General features: G+C 44.1%; 1 protein-coding gene across 1 annotated transcript in view; it reads left to right on the top strand.

The window, feature by feature from the left end:
• The first annotated feature begins 863 nt into the window (after positions 1-863).
• Positions 864-12,258, top strand: part of LOC141802611 (zinc fingers and homeoboxes protein 1-like) — a 12,556-nt gene continuing 1,161 nt past the window's right edge. The window contains exons 1-8 of the mRNA XM_074686167.1: positions 864-1,206; positions 3,173-3,654; positions 3,799-4,434; positions 5,796-5,922; positions 6,220-7,455; positions 7,540-7,671; positions 9,690-10,147; positions 10,368-12,258. The exon at positions 10,368-12,258 is cut by the window's right edge and continues 1,161 nt beyond it. Coding sequence (XP_074542268.1) covers positions 3,296-3,654; positions 3,799-4,434; positions 5,796-5,922; positions 6,220-7,455; positions 7,540-7,671; positions 9,690-10,139 — 2,940 coding nt within the window. The 5' untranslated portion in view covers positions 864-1,206; positions 3,173-3,295 and the 3' untranslated portion in view covers positions 10,140-10,147; positions 10,368-12,258. The remainder of the gene's footprint in view (positions 1,207-3,172; positions 3,655-3,798; positions 4,435-5,795; positions 5,923-6,219; positions 7,456-7,539; positions 7,672-9,689; positions 10,148-10,367) is intronic.

Here is a 12,258-nt window from a genome sequence, read left to right as displayed (position 1 = left end):
GACGTCAAGACGTAACGACGTAGATCCCAAAATAAATCTGTCAAACTCTCATCAGTACACCAGAGGCCGTTTCCGCTTTGATGTAACACTTTCAAAATAAATGCATGTTTTAGTGTACAGTGCAAGACAGATTTTTCAAGAAAACTTAAAAGAAATAACCAAATAAATTCAAATGAATTAAATTTAAATTTAAATACAATAACAACACAAATACCACATTTTATTATTATTTTATTTTTGCAACATGTGGTACAGCCTATTTTAAGTTTAGCTCAATGATTATTGGTCAATACAAATGCAAATTCAAAATAACCTTCATAGGCATGATTATTTTTCCCCCAATAAGTAGCCAACACTACTGCTGTGTTATTTCTTGATAGCAGACCAATGCTATGGATATATGACGAATATGTCACAGACTACTGTCTCATTACTCCTCACTTTTTTTAAAACCCCTTATCACTTCAGTTTCAATTAATCACTTTTCCAAATAAAAATCCGAATCTGATTTTGGTTTTTATTTGGAAAAAACTAAAATATCAGAATCAGAATCTGTTTTTTTTTTTTTTTTTCCAAATATTTGATCAGAAATCGCTGAATCATGAGTTGGTGTCATTAATGTTCTAATGTACAAATTATTTTTATTTGTAAAAATGTTTTTCCAAATAAAAATAATTAGTTCATCTGAACAACAAAGACACCAACTCATGATTCAGCGATTTCTGATCAAATATTTTTTTGGATATTTTATATGTCGAACAAAACTTTCATTTCGTGTTTATTTTTCTGTTATCGGTGTTTGTATGGTTTTTCAAACGACGCGAGTGCTTTTATTTTGAAAGGCTGAAACAGGATGTGGACGGCAGCCGTTGCTCGCTTGAAGCGGCGGGTTGAAAAATGTCCATGTTCAGACTCGGTGAACTCTCAGAGCCTTTTTATTGAACTCTCCTTTTCTTAACAAAGAAACCGAGTCCAGCATGGAAGCTCCCTGCGGGGCTCTCTAAACCCGGAGCGGACAGGCCGCAGTGAGCCGATTCCCTGCCGTCGGAGGGGCTCTGTGTCCGGGCTGAGCAGCAGATGGATCCTCGGTGTGTTCGGGTGAAAGGCGGAAGACTGCAGATCAACACAGGGATGCTACGAAGCTACAGCCGCTAACCAGCCAACAGTTTGAGCAGAGATGAGGCTGAACAGCAGCTGATTCACCAGGTAAGCACACACCTGGATGACAGCAGAGTGATTTCTGAGCCCGGCCTTTGTCACACGGCTTCCTGTCCACGGACACTCGTGGAGAATTAACCGTTAAACATGACGTGTGGAAGCTAACGAAGCTGTGAGCTAGCTGAGGAGATCCAGGGCAGAGGCTGTCCAAACCTCTCTATGATGACAGCAGTTAGAATAAAAAATAAATCAGAATTTAACATAAAGTAAATGATTTTCTCTTACTTTTAATATGGACTGGTTTTAAACGGAGTCTCCCCACTGTCACGAGTTAGGCTTTATAAAAAACACGTTAATTTTACACTAATATGTAATTTTAAATCAACTCAAGCAGTTTTTTATTCAACTCAATTTTCCTTAAATGAGTGTTTCCATGTTTTAGAGAAGGTTTACATAATGTATTTACTACTCTGTGATATTATCTGGTCTTCAGAGAAAATAACAGCAAAAAATACCAGACTGAAACAAAACAGAGAGCAGTAATATAAAAAACTAAAATGTTAAAAATGTTACTCAGGCCTAAAAAGTCTGTATAATCCAAACCAAGCTTATAACGGTAAAAATATTCTGTCACTTACTTTTAAAGACGTCCTGAGAGCTCCGCGTGTTGACGTCCAGGAGCAGAGAGTTCTGGAATTCTGGGACACGTGAGGAACACGTCAAGTAGAAACGTTCTAGAACCTTAGTGATGTATGGAGGAATTTTCCCGCCTTATAAACAAACTAAACAACTTAAACAACTCAAATAACAGCAGCGCTTTGGAAGAGCTGCAGTTTTAATATTTTATTACCCCTCAGGCAAACCAGCAAAAAGCAGGTTACACTGATCCACACAGCTGGTGTGAAAAGCAGCATTTCAGCAGATTTCAGTGATAGTAGCCCACGTAGACTGGTCGCAACATTAATGCGTACATGCCTTTAAAGCGATGCTCTGGGATAGAACAAGTTGGGTCCTATCACAAGGTTTAGGACAGAAATGACCCCTACAGCAGTGTTTTTGTGCAGCAGAAGCCCAGAGCGCTCACACCAAACACCCCCTCCCTGCTCCTCTGCTGGTTTCCTCTGCACTCAGACGGGGCCATATTTTACTTGACCAAAAACACAAATAAACGGACTCCCACCAAAAACTCTGATATCGGTCTGCATTCACGCTTTAAACTTTAAACTTTTAAAAAAGTAAGGAAAAAGGTAAGGTACTCCCTCTTGAGAACTCACTGATACCTCTAGTACTTCTAGCCCAAAATAAAACACAATTAAATAAATTAACCTAAGTGCAAAAATAAAACAGTTAAACTTTCAGCTCTCACTGGTTCATTCACGTTGTCTGAACTGGACCTGACGCACATTTCCCGTAGTGTCAAACTACAGCATTGTAGCGCCAACTACTGGTGAGGAGGACTTACTCGATGTAGGATTTTTTTTACCTAGAGTATCAGCTGCTGGTATCGGTTAGTTTGCGCTTTGTCTAAAAAGATTTTGCTCATCGAAATAATATCAGAGGACAAACAATGAGGGACTGAAGTTAAACAGGTTGGTTTGTTGGGACAGAGATTTACAACAGAGCGTCAGCCGCATAGAATAAGGGTATAATAGAATAGAATAGAATAGAATAGAATAGAATAGAATAGAATAGAAAATACTTAATTTATACCCGAGGGGAAATTCAGGAAGGATAAATTGTGAAATGTGATGATTTGACCAAATAGAAGCATGTAGAGTGAAAATAAGAGGCCCGAGGACGCTTCCCTGAGGAACACCATGATTAAAACCAAATATTCCTGAGCTCCAAGTCGCAAAAACATGGTCTTTTAAAAAGATAAGAAGTGGACCAGGCTAAAAGATTTGATTTCCGTTACCTCAGTACACGGCTGGCGCTGAAAAATGGCGAATGTTTGATGAAGCTGTGTTTAAACTTGTTTTTTCCGTCTCTGATGTTGTTGCTCTCTGGTTTTCAGAGCTCGAGGAAAACAGAGGAGACATTTTGACTGAGCACTTCTTTATGGCGCCCAAAGAGGAAAACCTGAACTGAGAACTCGTACCTGACACCCAGCTCCACGCAGCGCCCAGCGGACCTCAGGATGGCGAGCAGGAGGAAGTCCACCACCCCCTGCATGGTTCCTCCCCGCGAGGCCGTCGCTTCAGACCAGGAGATGGAGGACATCACCGAGGAGGTGGAGCCGGAGGACAGTAACGGCGTGGTTACCGTTTCCTCAGACGTGTCGGGTCTGTCTGAGGAGCGAGGCGAGGACGGGGACGCCAGAGCGCTGACGGATCCCTACCTGGACTCCAATATGGCGGAGGGAGGCTACGAGTGCAAATACTGCAGCTTCCAGACGTCAGACCTCAACCTGTTCACCATGCACGTGGACACGGAGCACCCCGACGTCATCATCAACACCTCCTACGTCTGCATGGAGTGCGACTACCACACCAAGAGGTTCGTGTGACGCACAGGAAGTGAGCTCCTTCACTGACAGAGGAGTGGTGAAACGAAGAATTAACATGTTGGTTTATGGATGTTTCAGGTTTTTATCATTTTGCTGACCTTTTGCCAAAGTTTCTCTTTTTATTCCTCCTCCAGTTACGACACGCTGCTGGCCCACAATGCTCGGCTCCACCCGGGCGAGGACAACTTCACGAGGACGATGGTGAAGCGGAACAACGAGACCGTCTTCCAGCAGACGGTCAACGACCTCACCTTCGACGGCAGCTTCGTGAAGGTGGAAGACGACGACGGCGAGGAGACGTCCCGTAAAGGCATCGCCCTCAGCAAGACGCCAATCATGAGGATCAAGAGCCGCACGGAACCCAAGAAGTTCACCGCCACGCAAAAAACCTCTGCGGACGACGTCATCAAAGTGGAGAGCGACGAGGACGAAGACGACGAGAACAAAGAGCCGCCCACGCTGTCCCCTGCCCCCGTGATGCCTCTTAACCCCGCCCCCCGCCTCCTCTCCGTGTCCACGCCGCTGCAGGTGCAGGCCGTCCCTCAGAGCATCGTGGTCAACAGCCCCAACGTGCTGCAGATCAAAGGCGGGACGGGTGGCGGCGCCATGCTGCCCCCGGGGACGCTGGCCCAGGTTCTGTCTGCGCTGCAGAACCAGCAGAACTGCACGCCGGCGCAGACGCAGACGCAGCTGCTCATCCCCATCAGCAGCATCCCCACGTACAACACCGCCATGGACAACAACGTCCTGCTGGTCAGCGCCTACAACAGGTAACCACACCTGGAGGGGCGGGGCTTAAACATCCAGGATCTGGAGTTTGGATCCAGAAATACTTTTTTATTTATATATTTATTTATTCTTTTAAATTAAATTTTATTTCATGTTATAAGTTTTTAATTTAATTTTTTAATTTTCAATTTTAATTTTGTTTCATTTTATAATTTTTTTATTTAATTTTATTTTATTTTATAATTTTTAAGTTTAATTTTATTTCATTTTATAATCTTATTTTAACTATTACAGAATTTCTTTAGAAAAGATAAGATAAAGAAAAGAGAGTTTTTTTCTTTCAGTATTTGCTGTAATTGATTTTTCAAAAAGAAATCATTAAACTGTTTAAAAATGAATTTATCCAAACAATGTGAAAAACAAATAATGAGAAATAAATAAAATAATGATTAAGCTTTTAAAAGATATAGAGAACTATTCTATTTAATTCAATTTAATTTGATTTTATAATTTTTTAATTCAATTCTATGTTTTTTTAATTTTATTTTGTTTCATTTGATTTTTTTTCAATTTAACTTTATAATTTTTTTATGATTTTTAAATTTAACTTGATTTAATTTTATAATTATTAATTTTATTTTATTTCCTTTTTTTTAACACAATTTCTTCAGAAAAGTCAAGATAAAGAAAAGGGAGTTTTTTCTTTCAGTATTTGCTGTAAATGATTTAGAAAAATAAAATATTAAAACCGTTTAAATATAGATTTATCTGAAAAATGTGAAAAACAAATAATGAGAAATAAATAAAATGATGATTAAGCTTTTAAAATATAGAGAACGTGATGATAAAAAGATAAAAAAAAATAATCAGACACTCAGGATAAAAAAAAAAGATAAATTGACAATAACATCTTTAAATGGAGAAATATAGATTCAGAAAAAGGGAAACATTCAGACAGAAAAAAGGAAAAATCATCATGTTTTTATCTTTTATCCCATAAGTCTTATTTTTGTGTTTATTTTTCATGTTTGAACAATATTTTTGATTGTTAACAGATTTGTTTTTGGGCCTGGACCTTCATGCTAACGCGTGGGTAAAGCTGATGATGAAATGTTAAAATAACAGCAACAACATCTGCTCTACAGCAGCCTACGGTAACTCTGCAGGGACATATGGTTCAGAAACACAAAAACAAGCAAACACGGGACAGCCTGTTAGCTTAGCATTAGCAACACAGGGGGGTCCAGGGGGTCAGCGAGGCTTCGTGTGGACGAATGACGTCATTTTCACTCCTACGCCCTCTTGTGTGTCCCTTTCAAACATCCAACCTCAAAAACTCAGATCAGGACGTGATGTTTGGACGAAAAGGCGTCAGATTAACTCTGAGATCTTGTTCCTGCAGGTTCCCGTACCCGTCGGTGTCGGAGATCATGGGTCTGTCGTCTCAGACCAAGTTCAGCGAGGAGCAGATCAAAGTCTGGTTTTCTGCTCAGAGACTGAAACACGGCGTCAGCTGGACGCCGGAGGAGGTCAGTGCTTCACCACACGCCTCCACACGCTTCCACACGCTTCCACACGCTTCCACACGCTTCCACACGACACACACTTTTACACCTCACAGCTGTTTTTAAGCAGTTTCCTGTTTTTTATAACCCGTTAAAGGTGAAAGTTTGTGCATGAAAAAACAGACGTTAGCATCAAACCGAGGTTATAACACGAAGCGTCCAGAGGTCAGACGCTCCGTCAGCTGTTCGTCTCTCGTCCCCCTGAGGATGAGGTCGTTGAGTCTCTGTGGTCGTTGAGTCTCTGTGGTCGTTTCTCTGCAGGTGGAGGAGGCGAGGAGGAAGAAGTTTAACGGCACGGTGCAGACCGTCCCTCAGACCATCACCGTCATCCCCGCAAACATCGCCGCGGCAACCAACGGCCTCCAGTCCATCTTCCAGACGTGTCAGATCGTCGGCCAGCCGGGGCTCGTCCTCACTCAGGTGGCAGGAAACGGCAGCGCCGTGCCGGTGGCGTCGCCCATCACGCTGACCGTCGCCGGCGTCCCCGGGAACCAGCCCAAAGCTGCCGAGCCGACGCCGTCTGAATCGAAGACGGAGCTGTCGGCGTCGTCCGTGAGCTCGGCGCTCAGTCTGGATTCAACGGGGACCAAACCGAAGAAGTCCAAGGAGCAGCTCGCCGAGCTGAAGGCGAGCTACGGCAGGAGGCAGTTCGCCACGGAGGCGGAGATCTCGCGGCTCATGCAGGTCACCAAACTCTCCAAACGCGCCATCAAGAAGTGGTTCAGCGACACGCGCTACAACCAGAGGAACTCCAAGGACCACCACGCCGTCCTGCTGAGCGACGGCTTGTCCAGCAGAGCCGCGGCGCCGCCTTCAGGAGGGCGAGGAGGGAGGAGCAGCAGCAGCCTGAACGACGGCGTCCTCAGCGGCGAGAACAACGCCACCAACGCCACCATCATCATCGACTCCAGCGACGACGCCAGCGACTCCTCTCCCACCTCTGCCAGCGCCCCCGGCTCGTCCGGCTCCACCAGCGACCCTCGGGTCAAGTTCCGCCACGCCTTCCCCGACTTCACGCCGCAGAAGTTTAAGGAAAAGACGCCGGAGCAGCTGCTCATCCTGGAGGCCAGCTTCCAGACGTCGGACACGCCGTCAGACGAGGAGCTGAGCCGCCTGCGAGCGGAAACCAAGCTGACGCGCCGCGAGGTGGACGCCTGGTTCACGGAGAGGAGGAAAATGCCGTTCGGAGCGCCATCCAAGGACGACGAAGAGGGAGACGCTGAGAAGGTGAAATCATCCTCCACGCCGTCCTCCTCGGCTCTGGAGCGGCAGACGACTCCGCCCAGCGGGAGGAAGACGTTGAAGAAGACGCCAGAGCAGCTCCACATCCTGAAGAAGGCGTTCGTCCGCACGCAGTGGCCCACGGCGGAGGAGTACGACCAGATGGCGGAGGACAGCGGTCTGCCCAGGACCTACATCGTCAACTGGTTCGGGGACACGCGCTACGCCTGCAAGAACAGCAACCTGAAGTGGTACTACCTCTACCAGAGCGGAAAGGTACGCCCTCGTTAGACGGCGCCGACACTCAGACGCCGATGTTTAGATCTGTGAGTTTCAACCTGAGCTGTGTCCTGGTTTCAGGTCGAGGAGGCGCTGAACGGGGGGGCCAAGACGCAGAAGAAGTCCAGGAAGCGTTTCCGAGGTTGGTCCAGGAGGACGCGTCGGCCGTATCCCTGCAAGCGCTCTCCACAGGGGGGCGCCACCGCCATCAAGGTCTGAGTGATGTGCACTTCCTGTATCTTCACCGTGTTTTACTTTATACAATTTAATATTATTACCACAGAAACACAAAAGTAAAGAGAATTAGTTCCCTTTATTGGTACCATATCTTCAAGGTAAGGTCTGCAGGAGTTTTGGTTATTTTCCAGATAGGTCTGTCACGATAATCAATAAATCGATTAATCGAACGATAAATAAAAACATCCTTGTTAAGTTTTCCAGCCTGGATAAACTGACACGTGCATGCATGTAAGATGCTGAATGAGAAGATGGCTCACTACTTCTATCTTTCCTAACATCGGGGTGCATAGGTTCTATAGCAGATTTATAGGATTTATAGTGGAGTGAGCATCTGTCAAAAATGCGATCTTTGGGGTGAAGACGGGGCTGCTCGCGTGTACACACGGAGAGAGCTGAAGCGAGCGTCCTGAGGGGTAAGGAGGAAACACACGCTAATATGAGTGATGGCACCAAAGATACGGTTCTTAAGCCGCCTGCCACAGTCCCAGTGTGGGAATATTTAGTTTTTATCAGAATGAACAAAGTGTGAGCTCATGAACACCAACCAGCTGATATGTGGCATTGGTTTGAAAATAGTGGCGACGAAGAAGAAGAAGAAGGGGAGGTGCAGCGGAGCCTTGTTCTTTGACAATCCGCTCTTACTGAGGCTTTTGGTCGGCAAAGGAAATAGAAATAAAAGCTCCAGATGGTGGCGCTCAAAGACAGATACATTACCAAAGAAATGCAGCCCTTCAATACGGTTAAAGCCAGAAATGTTCAAAATGTTTGACAGACAGTACGGATTGACTGGGAAAAAGTACATGTTACAAACAATTCAGGAACTGTATAAACTCCCTTTGATTTAGGCTTTAGCTTTTATTGTTGTTTTTGGAGTTTCATTTTTTTCTTTAGAGACAGGGTCTATGTTTTATTGTTTTTGATTAGTATTAATTATTTTCATTGACATGTATTTTTTTCTTAAAAAGAGTCCATTTCATTTTCATTGTATCTTCTTTCTCTTTCTTGTTTGTTAAATTTATTATATTTTTTGTTTAATTTATTTTATTTCAAAGATCCTGACCTTTTAATTTCAGTTAAATACTCTTAAGAAATTAAAGTTTCTTGCATTTGATATGGTGTACTCACTTTAGTATCCCATTTATCAAAATTACATCAATGAAAAAATGGAAAAAAAAAAAATAATATTGATAATAATATCGTTTATTGGCAATAATATTTTGGAAAATTATCGTCTAGCAAAATTTGTTATCGTGACAGGCCTATTTTCCAGTAAACACAACATTCAAACTTGGCTCCTCCTCCTTGGCTCAGTGCTAGCAGCAGCCCACACCCACCCCCACCGCCTCTGACTGTGACTACTGCAACACACTCTCTAGCCCAGCAACCACCTGTAGTATCACGTTTCTACCTGGAAGAGACTCGAGAGCCGTGCACCTGATTTAGCATGTTAGCACAAGCTAATCACAGATATTTGACACATACCTGGTTAGCATCAAGCTAACTCGCATCACTCTTCGTCCTGTGCTGCTCTACAAGATCCTGAAAGTTCCTGAAAGTCGAGACAAGCTTCACCCTCGTTTAGGAAAAACTTTATCTGTTTGGAGTTTCGTTTCACTTTTGGTTGTTTTTCCTCCTTCATGCTACGTCCGCTATCGTAGCCGCTCTGATTAGCTTCTTCAACTCGCTAAAGTCACCCTAACTCTAACCCTAATCCTAACCGTGATTGGTTGAGGTAACCACGCTTACTCTCCGCCCAAAAATGTCCCAAAACATCAACATCCAGGCAGAGGAGGGGGTTGAGACAGATACTGACACTGACACACACGTATAGAGTTATTTTAGGAAAATCCTGCAGACTCCACCTTTAAGGTTGGTGCTTTCAGCTCCAGCACGGGTAAAAATAATGAACTGTTTTTGTGTTTTTGCTCCTAAAAACCTCAGAGTGACAAATTTTAAACTCATGGCTCTGTCTGTCACTGCTCCCCCTGCAGGTGAAGTCCGGTAAGGCGTTCCTGAAGGAGTACTACCTCAAACACCGAGTCCTCAGCGAGAGGGACCTGGACGACCTGGTCACCAAGTCCAGCATGAGCTACGAGCAGGTCAGGGACTGGTTCTCCGAGGCCGCCCGCAGGGTGGAGGAGGGCAAGGAGCCGTTCAGCGACGAGGAGGCCGAGGGAGAGGACGGGGAGGAAGAGGAAGAGGAGGAGGAAGAAGAGGAGGAGGAGGAGGAGGTGATGGGAGCAGCAGAAGGAGAACACGCAGACAGTGAAGAAGACATGGAGACGAAAGAGGAAGGAGATGAGGAGGAGGAGGAAGAAGAAGGGAAGCAGGAGGAGGAGGAGGAGATGGCTGAGGAAGAAGAGGAGGAGGAGGAGGAAACCATCCAGGAGGAGTCTGAAGGTGTCAGCCAATCACAGCCTGAGGCGGAGGAGCAGACATGAGCAGACAGGTGAGCGTCTGGTCCTCACACGGCGTGATGCCACAGGTGAAACGGTTTCATGTCATCTTTGTTTTCTTCTCCTTCTTCTTCTTCTTCTTCTTTTTCTCCTTTTTCTTCTTCTTTTACTTCTTCTTCCTCCTCTTCTTCTCTTTCTTCTTCTCCTTCTCCTTCTCCTTCTTCTTCTTCTTCTTCTTGCTTATTTTCTTTTCCTCCTCCTCCTCCTCTGCAGACCTGACGTCTCTCTCTCAGTGGGATAAAAACACGGAGGTGAAGGTCAGTGTTTCTCAGCTGAAGGCTCTGGACCCAAAGGCGGCCGCAGGAAGCTGAGACGGGGTCACGGCCTGGACGACCTTTGGGTCCCGATCAGCTGAGAAGCACTGAGCAGGAGGGACGCACAGGAAGCTTCAGGACGCCGTGTTTCTGCTCGAGAACCGTGGGACCAACCGCACGTGCCGGACGCCTCCCAGAGTAAGTCTCCACTCCGCTCCTGCACAAACAAGGCTTTTATTTTGGAGGGAACGACAGGGCTTTTATTTTGGAGGGAACGACAGGGCTTTTATTTTGGAGGGAACGACAGGGCTTTTATTTTGGACTTGTTTTCATACAGAAAAACGTTTTAAGGTAAAGTTTGTATAAAGAAAACCCAGAACATTTCTGCGAGGTGAGACCTGACGTGGATCCAGACGGGGACGTCCTCCTGAACCAACGAGGAAACATTTTACTGAAGAAGAAACGGTTTTAAAAACCAAACTCCTGTTTTTTTTGTGAATATAAGAACTCAAACTTAGTGCCATTCTGTTCAGAAGAGCTCCTTTAATACCAACAGTCCGAGCTGGATCTAACTCCACGGCGACGTTTTAACCTTTTTGTATTTTTTCACGTGATTTGTGAAACTCGACGTGTTTGACACGAGGACTGAATCATTTACTCCGTGGATACGACCAGGACTCACTTTGATGATTTCATGTGTTCACAGGCGTTTGGGTCCATTCAGTTTCAGCGACAGCAGTTTGTGAATTTACCTCCAAATACACGAAACATTAAAGGACAAATCCACCCAAAAATCCTCCCTTCATCAGCTCAGTGGGGTTTTATATCACAAGGAAACACTTTGATTTACAGAGGATGCTGCTCTTAAAGGGTGTCATCACATCGTTTGTCCAGCAGAGGGCGCAGCGCCTGTAAGACCTCTGAGCACTGTTTGCAGCTCCCAGCAGATCCAAGCGACAGGTTTTTATTCCTTTCTCACCCTGATAACACGAGGAAAACTCAGTCAGAGCCGCTTTTTAAAGATGTTTAGGTTTTTTTTTTTTTAAAGGATGTCATTCCAGCCGCGCAAAAACAAACACGTCAGAAATCCTGAAGCAGATTTCACGTTCAGATTTTGATTTATTGGTGATTCTGTCGCTCAAACAACTTCAGTTTTTAAAGATTTAAAAAAAACATCAGATATTCTTTCACACATGCTCTTTTCTTCTGTTAATCCTCCTTTTTTTTTTTTTTTTTGTTGTTGTTGTTTTGCTAAATTGGTGCCAAATACTAAGAATCCTGAGTTTGACTATACCCAAAACAAAAAGTAGTGATTTTATCTCATCCTTTAGATTTATTGATAACCCCTTACCATAAAAATAAAAGTTGTGTTACTTTATTTATTCTTGTAAACAGATTTGTTTTGGTGTAAAGTGATGACATCCTTTTTAACATTTAGTTAGAAAACTGCGTCAACTTCACAGACGGTTGAAACGTATTGAGAAAAGTGCGGCGAATCCACCGACTGTAACTAAAATCAGAGGTTAAATTTAAAACAAACAAAAAAAAAAGAAGAAAATCCTATGAATAGATATAAATATAAAAATTAAAAGATTATAAACATGAAAAATTAAATATGTAAAGCAGATCTCAAAGATTTTGACGACCCAAAAGATCCAACAGTTGCAAAAAATGTCAATAAACTAATGAAAAACAAATAAAACAAACTAAATGATCACTTAATGAGTGTTTAAATCTGTTTCTGGCTCTTTAAACTCTTCATGAGTCATGTTTCCCTGACTGCACTGCTCCATCAGCTGCTGACGCCGCCCCCTGCTGGACAACAGGAGGAGTGCAGGTTTAAACGACTC

Source organism: Halichoeres trimaculatus, unplaced genomic scaffold, assembly GCF_033239565.1.
Source record: "Halichoeres trimaculatus isolate MK-OKI-2021-1 unplaced genomic scaffold, fHalTri1.1 fHalTri1_scaffold_14, whole genome shotgun sequence".
In the NCBI taxonomy this organism is placed as follows: domain Eukaryota; kingdom Metazoa; phylum Chordata; class Actinopteri; order Labriformes; family Labridae; genus Halichoeres; species Halichoeres trimaculatus.
The sequence above is the reverse complement of the archived record's forward strand: the minus strand, read 5'-3'. Positions and strand labels throughout refer to the sequence as shown.